The following is a 15070-nucleotide window of genomic DNA, read 5'->3' on the forward strand; positions in this document are numbered from 1 at the left end:
ATTGTTGATATGACATGTAGCACTCTTTGGGTCATATTCTTTATAATAGGTTGTCATGTTACTCTTTATAATTTTTTTTCATAATTCCTATATTAAGAATATTTGAAACTATACACTATCCACACGTGAGTGAACGCTGGAGAGAAAAGAAAAAGAGAAAGAGAAAGAGAAAGAGTGAAATAAATAAAATACAGTGAAATTGCCAAAACAATTATGCACAAGACTTTACATCTTCTCTTTCCTCCTTTTTTGTTTTTCTTCTTTTTATTCGTTCTTCTCTCTACACACGTGGACACCGTAACCCGCCACTTTTTAAAGATGAAGTAAATAAATCCCTTTCTTTCTTTCTTTCTCTCTTTCTTTTCTCTTGTCCTTTTTTCTTTCCTTTAACAAAACAAGAGAAATGCTCAAACATAAATCATCCTTTCATTCTTATAAAAGCAACAATGCATCATCAAATACCCAACGATCCATCGCGTCTCCACTCAATGGAAGAGCAGTGATTGATGCATTAAAAGAGACTAGAAAAGTAAAATAAAGACTCACCCCCTTTATCCCTTTCGATTACTAACAGATCCCCCCTTTTTTTGTAGAATGCTTTAGGAGGATTGCTAGGGAATAAAAGAGCATCCCTAGGCAACCTGAGGCAATCTAAATCTTCAACCACAGCGGATCAAAGAGAATCATCTACTAGACAAGTGGACATTTTAAGTTCCTTAAATATGAAGAGAAGATCGACAGGATGCTTACGAAGGTCCTCTGTTGTGTCAGCACCATCATCCACAAAAAATAATAACAACAAAGTCTGGAGGTCTCCTGGTCATTACGAAATACCAAATGTATTTGGTAGTGATTGTTTCCTTAAACCCGAACCTAATTTATTCCCTCAAAACAACTTCTTGCGAACGATAAATGTCGAAAAGCACATATCTAAGCATCCTTGGCGTCCAGCTGGTCTCTGCACAGAAATACCTCAGTTACCTCCTTTAATTAAAACTGGGAATGAATTCGAGAAAAAAATCAGAAAAGCTTTACCTTCTTCCGTACAAGTTTCTTCACTTGACCCACGTAACAAATATGACGGGTTTCAAGAGATTGGCACAGGGTAAGCCCATCATCGCTATTTATCACATCTGTAACTTACCCCTATTTCCTTTTTTAGTGTAAATGGCTCTGTCGTTCGAGCACGTCATAAATACAAAAAAAATACGTATTTAGCCATTAAACGATGCCGACTTGATCCTGATAAAGAGTATAAAGCTTCCATAATTCGAGAACTTTTTATCATGTCAACTGGTCACGCAAACCTTATTCGATTAAGACAAGTTTCCTTGTGGAAACAAGAAGTCTGGATGGCCATGGATCTACAGAGATGCTCCGTCTTTGCCATCTTATGTCAGCGCGGTATTCCTGAACAGTATGCTGTTCATATCACTTGCGAGACACTTAAGGGTCTATGCTACTTACATTCCAAGCAATTCATTCATCGTGACATCAAATGTGAGAATCTTTTGATAGGATGGAATGGGGAAGTCAAATTAGGTAAGCGAGACATCTGCAGCACTATTTTAATGACACTTATCCTTATTTAATTAGCTGACTTTGGTCTTGCTACCAAGACAACAAGACGTAATAGAGAACGATTAGGTACAAGTAAATGGATGGCGCCTGAAGTCATCCGAGAACAATACTATGATGAAAAGATCGATATGTGGTCATTGGGCATTACAATCATTGAAATGATGGACAGAGTGCCTCCTCATTATTTAATAAGAGATGAAACTGAACTGTTCAAGGCAATCCTGAGTGAACCAAGTCCTACTTTCACCTATAGTTTACCTACCATGTACATGAGGGGCTTAGTTGCTTGGTTATTAGATGAGCAGCCTTCGACGAGACCACATGCTGTGGATGTACTACAGGTATGTTTATATTATTTTTATACATTTATGCTTTTAAACTAATATGTTTATTTTAGGAAATCGAAGCCCATGTCCAAAGTAAATTACTACAATGCTCAACTTCACAAGAATTAGCTCGGTTTGTAAATCATGTTTTATCTTCAGCATCTTCATAGTAACAACAATAAATATATATGATTATTATATCTCTTGAACATAGTTGCCTATATTTTACATATGAGTCTTTTTTTTTTTTTTTTTTGTTTGTTTGTTACTTACCAGGAAATACACCTGTCTGTCCTCTCAGCTTGCCTGTCCACCAGTCGTTGGCATCTTGAGTTCTGTTTACTAATTCGATCTTGTCATCCTTTCTAAAGCTCAAGTCACCTTGAGCAAGTGCATCATAATCATAGAGTGCTACCACATATTTCTTTATTGTTTCGTCATTGGCTGCATGTGATGCAGTAGTGTGATTAGTGTTTTTTAAGGCGGCCCTTTCTTGAAGCGAAAACTTGGAATTATCCGTGCTACCGGAGGCTAAGAAATGAACATGTGAATATCTAGCGCCATACACACACAGTCTCTCTATTACCACTTAACCACGCTTTCCCTTTAGCATGAAGCAAGTCAAGATTCTCCATCTCTGCTTGTCCGTTGTAATGGTTTAATCTCCACTGGTATCCCCCTTGGATATCCATTCCCTGAGTGACAAAATGATGTTGGTTTGCCGTCACCAATTCATAGCATCTTGCATAAATCATGCCATAAATCTTGGTCTGCAGATGATACAAGTTCTCAAGGATGGGTTGAACTAAATGTGATAATAATTGAAAGAATATCGGAAGTTCGTGCTTTAGAGTGTTGTTGAGGTATTCGTAATCTTGGGTTGCTGTCTCTAGTTGACTCTGTATCTTGAAGATTGCCTTTTCATCATTCATACTACGTTCAGCCTTGCTTGTGAGCTTGTTTAGACTGGCCCTATGTCGATCGTAATCAACCATCTTGTGGTTACGCTTCACGATCGTCTTTTGTATCGTCTTGGATATCTCATGAAGCTCTAATGCAGGACGAACAACAAGTTGATCAATGGTATCCTATTCTAAACGTCAGTTGACTGAAGTAAGTCATAGGTTTATACATTACAAGCTGAGGTAGTATTTCGTCTTGACAGTAGGCCATGGCAGCCTCTGCATCATTCGCAGCTTGTAAAGCAGAGCCCTGAACAGGTTCTGAAGTTTCCAAGTTTAGGCCATAGATGCTTGAGACAAGAGAGGCTATATCATATTGGTTGGATAGCAGTACTATTGACGCGCCGCTTTGTTATGAGTCTTGATTATGCAACTATTTTTTTTACCAGCAACTTGGTCACGAAATGCTTGTGCTTCAGCTCTTAGCGTATCAACCAATTTCATTGTTTCATTAAAGTGATTTTCATGTTGTATAAACTCAACATCTCTTGTTGCTATAAAGTATGTTATCTCTTTTTTCAGAATGACCAAGTATATCTTCTTTTTACCATCTTGTTTCTTTGCCATAATCTGATGAGGCAAACGACTCATTGCTTTTTGAAAACCCTTTATTATGATAAGTTAAGCATAGTTTATACAAAATTGTGCAATATTTAAAATGCCTATATATACACCTTCCAACTCATTTCTAATTATATAAAAATAAAAGAGAGAGGGGGAGAGAAAAAAGAAAAGGGACTCTAAAGAGGGAGACAATATTCGATTTCCGAATAGTTCAAGTGGTTGGAATCACATTAAAAAAGTGGTAGACTTCATCTTGATCCATCATGGCAACATGAATACCGCATTGATCACAGACAACCTTGTGGTAATATTCTTCTTCCATAGCATCCTTTGGTTTAAATCGTTCATTTTTTATCACGTGACAGTTATGCACAAACATGGCTCTGTATTGATCCGCGTACTTTTCATGTCTATAGTGACATTAGAATATGCTATTGAACTCTTTTTTTTCTATGCTTTACCTCTGACAGCTATAGCATAATGTTATAAAACACATAGGACAAGTGAGTATGGCGTCTGTTTTTCCTTGTCCTTTCATAGAATCCATAGAATCAGCTTTTTAACAGATTAGATCGCTTTGGGTTATTTTAGATTACGGGAGTATTATAAATATATACAAACCAACAATCTGTTCATTCACCCATTCTTCATCTTTATCGTCAAGTTCTGGATCATAAAGTAACTCGTCATTACTCAGTATTTTCCTACTTTCTGACCATAAAGAATCAGCATCAGCAAACACAAATATTTCTCTTTCTTTTCTTACTTGACTCTTTCTTTTTTTGGTTGGGAAGGCCTAAACCCATAGATTCATCTTCGTCTTCTTCGTCCGTGTCAAAATAAACATTGTCATAAAATTCTTGTTCATTCGATCGATCCATCTCTTGGTTATCCATAGTTAAGAAAAGAAAAAACTTAAGAGATACCAGAGTATTCTATTGGATAAATATTTCAATTAGCGCGACTGGCTTTTTACTGCAGTGTTCTTGTTATGAAACGGTTTCCCCTTTTATAGCTATTCATAATGTCTGGAGGAGGAGCAGCACTTCAGAAAGACCGTAACTTTATTGCAGTTATTGGTGACGAGGTATTGTATATACAAAATATTACAGAGAAAAAGGTAAACGAATTCATATACTGTATAGGATTCTGTCACCGGTCTCTTACTCGCCGGCATTGGTAATGTAAATCAACAACAAAAGAGAAACTTCTTGGTAGTAGACGCTAGTAAATATATAATATTATACACTTTTACTTTATATTTACCTTTAATAGAAACCCCTTTGAGCACTATTGAAGAAACGTTTATTGAATATACAAAGCGTAAAGATATTGCCATCATTCTGATTAATCAACATGTAAGCAAATAGCAGTTACTTGTATCCGTTTTACTTAAAATATAATATAGATTGCAGAAGATATTCGAGAACTAGTTGACGGACACAACCAAGCATTCCCTGCTGTACTCGAGATACCCTCCAAAGATCATCCTTATGGTATTATCATTTCTATAGTCTATCTTGAGTTATCTAACGTCATTTTTTTTTTTCTTGTAGACCCTGAGAAAGATAGCGTACTTAAGCGCGTCAGAAGACTGTTTGGCGAATAAGAAAGCTAAAGAAGGTTTATTCTAATAAAAGATACACAAAAATCAAAAAGGAAGATACAGAAATACAATAAATAAGGATTCTTTTTGTTCATTTTATGACATGCGTTGGATTGATCTACGTGTATTTCATAGATTAGTGACATATTCGAATGTAAGCGTTTATATTTACTTGGATACATTATCAAATAGACGACTAATATCCGGTGAACATCTGATAAAATCATTTTCCTTAAAATGAGACTCTTTGATGAGCTGAACAAATGTTGTTAACAGGCCCCATGGGTGAGGTCGATTCACTATCAGCCTTTCTAGTAATATTCTATACAGAATATATGATGTTAATCAACTTATTTATCCATTTTTTATATATAATACTTGCCTTGTTATCTGTTCTTTAATTTGTTGTGATTGTGAATTAAATAGATGAAGGATGGCCATGCTGAAGAAATAAGTATGACTGTTGGGATACCGTAAATGATCGGCAATGCAGTTCAACAGCGCATACTGTCCAAAACTATTACTAGTGGATGAAAAATATGCCAGTAGATACTTGTAGATCTGCATGGCTGGGTTTTCAGACAATGGTTTCTTTGTATCCACTGTTGTATGGCTGCCCACATAGAACACAAGCCTTTGTATCCTTTCAACATCACATGGCTGCTTCTCATCTCGTGAAGAGATATAGCTGACCAGACTACTGCCAATCGACATCTTACTCTGTTTTGTTGTCAGGTAAGCGCCAATCTCAATCAACGCATCCTCTTCTTTTATCTGTAGCAGCTTTGGTTTGGTTGTATTGTTAGCAACGTAACCCAGTGAGATCGTAAACGGATCCGGCAATATCATAGTGCGAGGGAATGCACTTAAAATGACGTTCCTAAGCTGTACGCAACTTAATGGCAGTAACTGGATAAACGAAAAGTAGTGCTCACAGAGAAATTCAGGGTAATCATGTAGCATGACCACTAAAAATCTAAGTGAACCTTGATAAAATGCCTTGGCTGATCTTGATAATCTCGCGGGCTCTTCTGTCGGTGTGAGTAGCACGGTTATAAAAGAAAGCAGCGCCGACATGAGCTTGTAACAAATCGTCCAGCCTTCATTTTCTTCTTTGAGCAGTAAAGGTAAAAAGAGTCGATGAGAGAATAGTTGTAGCCAAGAATAAGCAAATCCAGGGAACTTTAATGGTCGAAGTGTATAGAGCACATCTCTATAAAAAGAAAAAGAATTAGGTTGGATCTACATTTTACTACATGGATCAATCTACCCGTAAATTCCAATAAAGCTTTCTCTATCATTCACATTGTTCAGCTCAATAAACAGCGATCCCAACAGCTTTAAGAATGGCTTTTGATTGAATTGAGTGCTTAATTTCTCATGGTGTTCGGCAATCACGAGAACAGTGATAGATAGTACTTGACAGGATATCTTGATCGAGTCTTGATTAATTCGAATGATGTTACTAACAAGTTTGCTATAGGCGTCAATGCAATGAGACTTGGTTGACTGATATAATTCTACACAAACTTCTGTGCAAAGTCTAAAAAAGAAGCACATTCTATCTGGATTATTTGTTACGGTCTTCATGATCTAATGATTATAGCAATAATAGCAATAAGCATACAGTCAATACTTGTTTAATAAATACTTTTTTCGCAAATTGGTGATATGTGCTGCTTGCTGTAAGTGCATGCTTGTATAATCGAATCCATTCGGCAAACAAGAGTCTGAGAGTGAATGTATCATTTTTTGGGTTCCTATATTTCGCCATCCATTGATCTTCCAATTCCTGAATCAACTCCTTTGCCCTTCAAAAAAAAGACTATCAGCAATCCACAAATGAGAATAATTTTAACTTACAAGGCATGGTCCAGTCGCATGAGTGCTCTAATTGTCAATAAATGGTCATCTATTGAACTAATGGGGTGAAGCATAAGCATACAAAGTCTTAATAATGTGACAGCAAACTCAATGAGCTGAGGGTCTTGTGACTGATCCAACTGTTTTGACAACTGAGTATCAAACTCTTCTATGCGTACCAGTCCTGATTTTATCAGGGCACTCATCACTCTCGCATTATACTTTCTCTATAACGAATGTTAGATGTCCATCTCTGATTGGTGCCATCGTGTCCTCTTACTGGATCATCTGAATAAAGTATCCAAGAAAGGATGTCTTTTGAGACAGTGGCTGAAAGGTCCATCAATATTTGAAGGAATCGACAATAGACTTCAATAGCTAAAGGCGTTGTTGATTGATATAACTGACACATGATTCTTTCGACAACTGAATAAAGTAGTAAAGGTGTAGAACTTTGGTTGATCAAGAGAGGGATCTGACGCATGACCAAGATGACATCGTGATGTGGTGGCAATAAGGAAAATGGAATATCGCCTGCTTGATTAACAAGTCGATTTAGTTCAATCAACATTTGCTGTTTTTTTAAAACAATGAGAAATAAGAAAAAGAGTAATGTATATATGCTATACCTCAATTTTGGTAGTAAAGACGTCCTGTTGAAAGTTGGTTGATATGTTGAACAAGCCTATGGTAATATAAGCTAATAAGCATATATAGAGCATATATATATATATATATATATATATTATGAATTACTTGAGTTGGAGGCTAAAGGTAGGTTAGGTGGTGGGGTGATTTGCTTTTGACTAAACATGTCATACAACTTCATTTTAACACAAGAAAAAATTTACAAAGAGAAAAAATACAAATAAACAATAAAAAGAAACTCAGTTTATTCAATTATAGGCCAACTCTCAGCAACACTTTATTTTTTCTACCCTTCTTCTTCTTGTCTATGGATGAATCACTCACTTGATCATCTTCTTCTATCTGGCTGGTATTTCCATCCCAAGCATTTCGTGTTCTCTGTGTATTACGTCTTATATTTAATACTTCTCGATGTTTAGGTGCTGCGGTAGGTAGAGATGGGAATGCTTGATTCTCTAAAAGAGTAGGTGTACTAGAACTAGGTGTTGACGTAGGCGAACCATGCCGGCTTGTACTGGATCCATTATTGTTATTATTATTATTACTTGTTGACTTTTTTGTCGATTTACTGTTAGTAGTAGTACTACTGCTACCACTGCTACTACCATTACTACTACTCCAGGCAGTCTTTTGTACTGACTTGTTTGGTTTGTTGGTCTTGGTTTCCTTTATCACCAACACTCTAGATTTTTTAATTGTGCTTGAAGCTGGTCGTCCGCTTGATTCTAGTGCAGGAAATTGGGTCATCTGTGATATGATTAATTACCATTCTAAAAAGATGGGGTTATTTCTTACCGCCGTATGCTTATTTCTCCAGGCACGGATCATTTCCCATTTCTTTTCTTCAATATCTAACAAATTCTCTACGCCCTTGAATATCTTGTTTGATTTTTCAACATGGCTATTTGTCAATAAGACAACTTGATTTACATAAGCATCTGCATCAATCGTGCCTTTTCTAAAGGCACCTGTTAATTTTCTAAATTCGGTTACTTTCTGCTTGCTTTGTAATATATCCTCAAGCTTTGCTAAAAATGCTGCATGTGATGCTACTACAGATGTCTCCGCAGTTGATGAGCCTGTGGCATCAGGTGTAACCGTGCCTGAGGTCGAAGGTGATCCAGTTTCAGCAGGAGAAAGGGCTCCAAATCCAGTAGGTTTCTGCACTGCCTTTTGCTTATTCTTTTTTCGAATGGACGCTCCAGGAACAGCCCGAGATTGAGTTGCGACTGTAGCATTTGAAGAGCGTGCGGTACTCTGTATACTGGGGAAATCGTTCGTGGATAATGATGCACTGCTACTGGTGCCTGTACTATTGCTCCTGGTGTTTTCGCTCCTATTTCCATTGGCACGAGATGGCCTTGGTTGGTCATACTGAAAGTTTAAATCGATTCGACGTGCACCCATTTGCATACTTCTCTGTAATCCAGATGTGCTTTCTCCATGAACCTCTACTTCATGTCCTATCAGATCTATTGATGAATCAAACACTATAAACTTCTTTTCGAGACACTGAGGGTACAGGCACATGTAATGATCCTTCTTGAAATGCTGCTCGAGACTGGCGTAATTGACATAATACTGATGACGTACTCCATTTCTTACACAAAGAAAGCATTGTTCATGGTTATCTCGACAATGTACATACAATTCATCGCTTCCGAAAAAGTACTTTTTACAAAATTGACATTCAGGGTGACCAGAGAATCCACTTTCATCGTTCTTGATAAACTTCTTATCTCCTTCTTTGTAATGCTGTATCAGCTGCTCAGAGGTATACAAGGTGTGTTCAAAGGGAAATACTTTTTTATGATCTATGCAAAGATCACTGATTTCATTGTTAGTGACAATCAAATAAAGAGAAATCATGATCTTTACCAAAAGTTGAGGTTATGTTCCTTTCTAACATGAAGCTTTAATTCTGGCCAATTATTGGAGCACTCGGCACAATCTTTCTCAGGGCAATTATGTTTTAGCATATTAATCGAATCCCTGTACATATCTTGTGTTTCAAACTTGATGTTTAGCTTCTTATCTACAAAAGGTGTATCGCTTTCTACATAGTCACCAAACGGTTTCTCGGCTTCTTTTGTGAAAATGACGACCGTTTGTTCAGCCTAGGAGCTAAACAAGTTATTTATCTATCTCTTTTATGCTTTCCCCAACTTACTTTACAATAAGTGCAGTTTTTGGTCTCATACAAAGCTCTTAAACGAAGAGCGCAACGATGACAAGTTCTATGGTCACATTCACCCACTGCGTAGGTGATTACTGGTTCAGTACAAATAAAGCAAAGCTCTTCAGAGTCAGATTCTTCTTGCTCTACTTGTTTCTTTGTCTGCTTCTTGTCTGAGGCTGGCATGGTGAAAGAAATAAATAAAAAATCTTTTCTGGCTTGTGTCTATATGAGTTCATTTAACCAATGGTAATCATTAATTTAAATGTCCGCAATAAAAGACATTGTCTTAGGTGTAAAGCAAACAAGGCTGATTTGACTGATGAAACTAACAGTAAGAAATGGTTTATGCACCAACTTGTACAACCTTGTGTTAACGAATAGAAACGGAAATAATAAAGCGATTTATCTGTTTGAACTGTATTTCAATATAAACAATTCAATATCAATACATACTTCCCTTTTTTACTCTATTTATCCATTCTCATGCTTTGTTATAGGGTCATATAGAATGTACCAAGAGTCCATCTCCGCTTATACCAAAAATGGACAATTGAGATATCAAAATATTAAACTTTTCTCATAAAGACCTCTATTGACAATTCCCAGCTTCGCGCGCCAGCAATGACACAGCCTCCACCAGGTAGTCATCAGCATCCCTATGGGGCACATAATGTTTCACCTCAGTTCATGCAGCAAGGTCAGCCAACTGCAAGATCTCAACAGGGTAATTATAGATCTATGCACTTTGATGAGTATTCTTATTGCAAAAGAGAACTTACCTAAATGTTAGCTCAACCATTGACTCATTCTAACGCACCTCAATACAATGCTGATCAACTAGTAAATAGTATGAGCAATATGAATATTCATTCTGATTCCCAGGTAACTCCTCTTTACTCAGAATGACTTTCAGAGAAATAACCATTTTTTTTTATAAAGAGAGCTGGTCGTTCACGTCGAGCATATACACCAATACCACCAATTCCACAAGCTCCACCTCAACCACCCAACAACTACAACAATCTGCCAACCACCCAAGTTAATCAACAGACACCTCTTGGTCTCCCGCCTCAGACAAAAAAGCCACGTATTGATCCAAACCTACTACCATCACCTGTGGAACTTCAAGTCCGCGATGCTGATCGTTGCGAACGGCCTGACTACTACTATGGTACTTGCACAGAGGAAGTACCGCCTCTTGCCAGCACCAACTTCAAATGTATCGATCAGGGCAATTGTAATCCTCGGTTTATGCGACCCACATTGAGGGATATACCCAGTGACAGCAACCTTGTACAAGATACGGGACTTCCATTTGGCATCATCATCCAACCCCTCGCTCAACTTCACCCTGAAGATGAAAATGTTCCATTAATACCGCTCTCTACAGATGGCCCAGTACGCTGTAGTCGTTGTAAAGGATATATCAATCCTTGGTGTCAGTACATTGATGCAGGAAGAAAATTTATTTGCAACTTGTGTGAGTTTACCAATATTGTACCTGAACACCAGTTCTGTCCAGTGGATATTGTATCTGGCAGAAGAATGGATACAGATAAACATCCTGAACTGATGCATGGATCTGTGGAATTTCAAGTACCTGAGGAGTATTGGTTGGGCGTTCAGCCTTGTCCTTTGCATTATCTGTTTGCTATAGATGTTTCCAGAAATGCAACAGGCATGCTTCATCAATTTTGCGGTGTTATAAAGGATATGATAAGCTCCAATTGCTTTCAGCCTGGTACCAAGCTTGGTATTATGACCTTTGATAATAGCCTACACTTTTACAACTTGCAGGTGATAAATAACAATAGTACCAGCTTTTTATTATATCTTGCTGACCTTCTTTTAGTCGACATCAGACACGGCAAACATGATGGTCGTGCCAGATCTGGAAGATGTATTTATTCCCCTTTTAGAGGGTCTCTTTGTTGACCCTTATGAGTCAAGGTTAGAAACACATCTTGTTCTTTTCTTACTGTTGTTAAATTAAGCTAGGAACGTCATCAACAAATTATTGGATCAAATACCCAACGTGTTTCAGTCCAATCCCGTGTCTACTGCAGCATTTGGATCTGCTGCGAGAGCTGCACTATTGGCATTGGTAAAGGGCATAAGCTCGTAGCCAAAGTTTACTGATGAATCTTGTAGAAAAATCAAGGAGGCAAAGTGATCTCAACTCTGGCAACACTCCCCACCATTGGACAAGGCACCCTAAAAGACCGTAATGACACAAGCCTCTATGGACGTGAAATCGAAAAGAGCCTGTTTACTCCTCAGGGCAACTTCTATACGAAGCTGGGTAATGAGCTTGTGGAAGCAGGCGTTTCTGTAGACATCTGGTTAGCTCCACCAGCCAACTATTACATTGATGTCGCGACAGTAGGTGTCTTGTCTGCCCTTACAGCAGGAGAGATACACTACTTGCCCAATTTTGACATATCTTCCAAACAAATGTACCACAACCTAAGACACACTGTGCAAGCCGAGCATGGCTATCGAGCTAAATTGCGTGTTAGATGTTCTAATGGTAAATTGTGTGTGAAACTTCATCTAGATTATACTCATTACTCTTAAAAAATAAGGCGTCACTACTGCAGATCACTATGGTAATTTCTCCATGGATACGGCCACTGACATTGACTTGGCTGGTATTCATGCAGATACCGCGATTGGTGTTGAACTTACGCATGATGGAAGTAAATTAACCAAGGATGTGTATATTCAAAGTGCTATGCTCTATACCACGTCGAATGGTGAACGACGACTTCGAGTGCATAACTTGAAGCTTGCTGTGGGAACAACAGTTGCTTCTGTATTCAAAGGAGCAGACGCGGATACTTGTCTGAATCTTTTAACCAAGAAATTTATCACCTTATCCATCAAAAAGTCATTGAGCGATCTCTCGAACGAGTTGGATCAACTATGTGTCAAGGTGTTGTTAAACTATCGCAAATATGTGACACCTCAAGCTTCACCAGCTCAGCTTGTCTTGCCAGAAACTGTCAAAACACTACCACTTTTAATTTCTTCGTTCAAAAAGTCCATCTTACTAAGAAAAGGTACGAAAAAAAAGAGTCAAATATATACTTTTGAACCAACAGTGTGACTATAGATTCCTCTGTAAATGCTGATGTCAGAGTCTATACTATGCGAAGAATAAAGTCTGCTGGTATCAAAGAAACAATTAGATGGTTCTATCCACCAATGATCAAGGTTCATGAATGGCTTATGCAGAGTGACAAGACTAGATATCCTCTCGAGAGGCTGTCTTATGAGAAAATGGACCCCAAGGGCATTTACTGGATAGGTAAAAATAAAGTAAACAAAATCAGGCAATCTTATTAATTTCCATTCAGAGACATATGATTCTATCTTCTTATGGTTGGGAAAGGAAACACCTTCAGAACTTATAAATCTTGCTGGAGTTTCTGATTCTACCATGGTTAATCCTATTGATGTTTTACAAGATAATAATCATCCTCTGTGGAACTTGTACAACCGTAAGATGGGCTCACATTGTGCTTATTTACCCAAGTTTCAGATAATTCGCCAAGGACTGGATTTAGAAATTGAATTAGCAAAGGTGTTGGTTGAAGATGAAGTTTATTCACAAATGAGTTACCCAGACTATTTGTGTGAGCTACACAGACAAATAAAATTAGAGGTAAAGTAAAACGGTTATTATTCATATATATTCACTTTATATTTTTAGCTTGGCAGAGAAGACCAGCAAACAGCCATTTCAGCAGCCTCGTATTGGGCGTACAGATATTAATAAAGTTTAAAGATGGACAAACGTTGCTCGAATGCTCAGGTGTTTTATGTTTGATAAACCTTATTTTTGAGTAATGCATCTGTCGGCTCGGCTCCGAAAAAAAGAAAAGAAAAAATAATGTCAAAACATTTAATTGCGCGCATGTACAGCGCCCACAGTGTATATGATAGGGTGACTCAAAGTTAAAAAAAGAAAGTTTTACAAGCTCCTCTCTCTCTATATGTATATTTTTTGTTTTCTTTTTCCATGTCTATTTTTGAGTGAGAGTAGCTCGCTTCCTAAAAAGGAATTTGGAAAGAATTAGGATACTTGTACCAAATAGCGATCAATATATATCAATCATCCTGCTGGTGATGAAAATTGATCAAGATTAAGCTAAAAATACCGCAAGAGACAGACGATCAATAGTCCAATTTGACTTGTACCAATTCAATAACTTGATAAAGACACCTTCTCTTGGCTTCATAAACCATGATTTTTAAAAGAGCAAATACAAATAATGTGATATTTTTTATACCAAATGCGTTTTTTAATATATTCATCTGCTGGATTTTGAGCGGCAAAAAAAAAATATCTACATTTTTATGAAAATGCCGTCTTCGCCTGCTTTTGGGGAAGATTATGTCCTTGTGTACATAACTGTACAACGCTCCCCCTCGGCAATAATTTATTACGCACAGATTTCTTCGGATCACTTTATAGGAAGACAATATTTGAAAGTGACGTATGTAATAAATATCTTTTAGACAACGATGCAACTCATAGACTCATGTTTTATTAAGGATAAAGTTACATATTAAACTAAAATATGAACTAGGTTAATCTCACTCATATCATAATAAAGCATTCTTAGCAATTAAGTAAAGCTTATCCAGTTTATATCACTTGATAAAGAAGAGGGAAAGGCGCGTAAGTACAGCTATATGACTGTGCAAGCACAGTAAAGATTATATTTTTTCTAAATTTAGAGCGAGAAAGTCTAGAAGGAAGGACTGTAAAACTATATTTAAAATATGCATATATATTTATTATAAACTATTTTTATACATGATATGTTTCCATGACATCAAATACGGCAGCCTGTGTTGACAATGCCCAATCGGAATATATATCTTGTTCTACCATGGCAGTAGACATATTATCGAGCTGTGAAGTTGCTGATTGTGTTACTTGATGTTTATTATTATTATTATTACTGTCATTGTTATTATCATTGTTATTCATGTGAGTTTTTTCATGCTTGCGTAATGATCTTAGATGATAATATGCTTTGTCACAATTGGGCTGTTTACAGAGATAAGGTCGAATATTTGAATGTATCTTTACATGTGTCGTTAAAGAGTCAGGTCTTGAGAACTTTTTCCCACAATCTAATGTATCATTTTAGAACTAAATAAATACAATCTTTTGCTTTGCTTTTTACCAGGATGTGTGCATATAAACGGTCTTTCTCCTGTATGTGTACGTAAATGGTTATGCATCTTGTGTCTTTTCGTAAATGGCTTTTGTTGACGAGGGCAGTCTTTCCAAAGACAATAGTATTGTGTCTATATGGAATTAGAT

The 15070-nt window shown here is 37.1% G+C and overlaps 8 protein-coding genes across 8 annotated transcripts; 3 read left to right on the forward strand and 5 right to left on the reverse strand.

Moving 5' to 3' along the window:
* Positions 1–722: 722 nt before the first annotated feature.
* On the forward strand, positions 723–2077 carry RHIMIDRAFT_251252 (kinase-like protein; the record flags this gene model as incomplete). Its single annotated transcript, XM_023610813.1, has 4 exons — positions 723–1105; positions 1163–1542; positions 1597–1922; positions 1979–2077. The coding sequence occupies 4 exons, from the start codon at positions 723–725 to the stop codon at positions 2075–2077; spliced, it is 1188 nt and encodes a 395-aa protein (XP_023466892.1).
* A 25-nt stretch (positions 2078–2102) lies between these two features.
* RHIMIDRAFT_237205 (BAR-domain-containing protein) lies at positions 2103–3460 on the reverse strand (the record flags this gene model as incomplete). The annotated part of the gene is made up of 6 exons (XM_023608714.1): positions 2103–2125; positions 2181–2438; positions 2494–2995; positions 3045–3202; positions 3256–3363; positions 3418–3460. 6 exons carry the CDS (start codon positions 3458–3460, stop codon positions 2103–2105), a joined length of 1092 nt encoding a protein of 363 aa, XP_023466893.1.
* A 184-nt stretch (positions 3461–3644) lies between these two features.
* On the reverse strand, positions 3645–4329 carry RHIMIDRAFT_306177 (uncharacterized protein; the record flags this gene model as incomplete). Its single annotated transcript, XM_023614491.1, has 4 exons — positions 3645–3843; positions 3895–3988; positions 4055–4144; positions 4200–4329. The coding sequence occupies 4 exons, from the start codon at positions 4327–4329 to the stop codon at positions 3645–3647; spliced, it is 513 nt and encodes a 170-aa protein (XP_023466894.1).
* Positions 4330–4358: 29 nt separating this feature from the next.
* On the forward strand, positions 4359–5125 carry RHIMIDRAFT_129857 (vacuolar ATP synthase). The gene is made up of 5 exons (XM_023605529.1): positions 4359–4520; positions 4579–4660; positions 4709–4791; positions 4842–4929; positions 4990–5125. Exons 1-5 carry the CDS (start codon positions 4458–4460, stop codon positions 5040–5042), a joined length of 369 nt encoding a protein of 122 aa, XP_023466895.1. The 5' UTR covers positions 4359–4457; the 3' UTR covers positions 5043–5125.
* Positions 5126–5271: 146 nt separating this feature from the next.
* Positions 5272–7716, reverse strand: RHIMIDRAFT_237208 (Not1-domain-containing protein; the record flags this gene model as incomplete). The annotated part of the gene is made up of 8 exons (XM_023608715.1): positions 5272–5361; positions 5418–6252; positions 6310–6632; positions 6691–6850; positions 6903–7129; positions 7183–7476; positions 7532–7602; positions 7659–7716. 8 exons carry the CDS (start codon positions 7714–7716, stop codon positions 5272–5274), a joined length of 2058 nt encoding a protein of 685 aa, XP_023466896.1.
* Positions 7717–7802: 86 nt separating this feature from the next.
* RHIMIDRAFT_237209 (uncharacterized protein) lies at positions 7803–9912 on the reverse strand (the record flags this gene model as incomplete). Its single annotated transcript, XM_023608716.1, has 4 exons — positions 7803–8297; positions 8346–9378; positions 9429–9667; positions 9721–9912. 4 exons carry the CDS (start codon positions 9910–9912, stop codon positions 7803–7805), a joined length of 1959 nt encoding a protein of 652 aa, XP_023466897.1.
* A 252-nt stretch (positions 9913–10164) lies between these two features.
* RHIMIDRAFT_281585 (uncharacterized protein) lies at positions 10165–13460 on the forward strand. Its single transcript, XM_023613008.1, has 9 exons — positions 10165–10453; positions 10520–10611; positions 10669–11526; positions 11582–11679; positions 11728–11833; positions 11881–12259; positions 12315–12791; positions 12845–13039; positions 13089–13460. The coding sequence occupies exons 1-9, from the start codon at positions 10351–10353 to the stop codon at positions 13403–13405; spliced, it is 2625 nt and encodes an 874-aa protein (XP_023466898.1). The 5' UTR covers positions 10165–10350; the 3' UTR covers positions 13406–13460.
* Positions 13461–14548: 1088 nt separating this feature from the next.
* On the reverse strand, positions 14549–15030 carry RHIMIDRAFT_201796 (uncharacterized protein; the record flags this gene model as incomplete). Its single annotated transcript, XM_023606572.1, has 2 exons — positions 14549–14877; positions 14931–15030. Coding segments are annotated over 2 exons (429 nt in total), but the record flags the coding sequence as incomplete, so codon positions are not given.
* Between the last annotated feature and the right edge of the window lie 40 nt (positions 15031–15070).

The sequence above is a fragment of the Rhizopus microsporus genome (genome assembly GCF_002708625.1).
Source record: "Rhizopus microsporus ATCC 52813 unplaced genomic scaffold scaffold_7, whole genome shotgun sequence".
Classification (NCBI taxonomy): Eukaryota; Fungi; Mucoromycota; class Mucoromycetes; order Mucorales; family Rhizopodaceae; genus Rhizopus; species Rhizopus microsporus.

Excerpts from the sequence above, each read along its gene's own strand:
- RHIMIDRAFT_129857 (XM_023605529.1), top strand. The coding sequence starts at position 4,458 with ATGTCTGGAGGAGGAGCAGCACTTCAGAAAGACCGTAACTTTATTGCA. Across the intron at positions 4,661-4,708 it reads CTTCTTGGTAGTAGACGCTA|AAACCCCTTTGAGCACTATT; the intron begins GTAAATATATAA and ends TACCTTTAATAG. Across the intron at positions 4,930-4,989 it reads CTCCAAAGATCATCCTTATG|ACCCTGAGAAAGATAGCGTA; the intron begins GTATTATCATTT and ends TTTTTCTTGTAG.
- RHIMIDRAFT_281585 (XM_023613008.1), top strand. The coding sequence starts at position 10,351 with ATGACACAGCCTCCACCAGGTAGTCATCAGCATCCCTATGGGGCACAT. Across the intron at positions 12,260-12,314 it reads GCGTGTTAGATGTTCTAATG|GCGTCACTACTGCAGATCAC; the intron begins GTAAATTGTGTG and ends TTAAAAAATAAG. Across the intron at positions 13,040-13,088 it reads CAAGGGCATTTACTGGATAG|AGACATATGATTCTATCTTC; the intron begins GTAAAAATAAAG and ends ATTTCCATTCAG.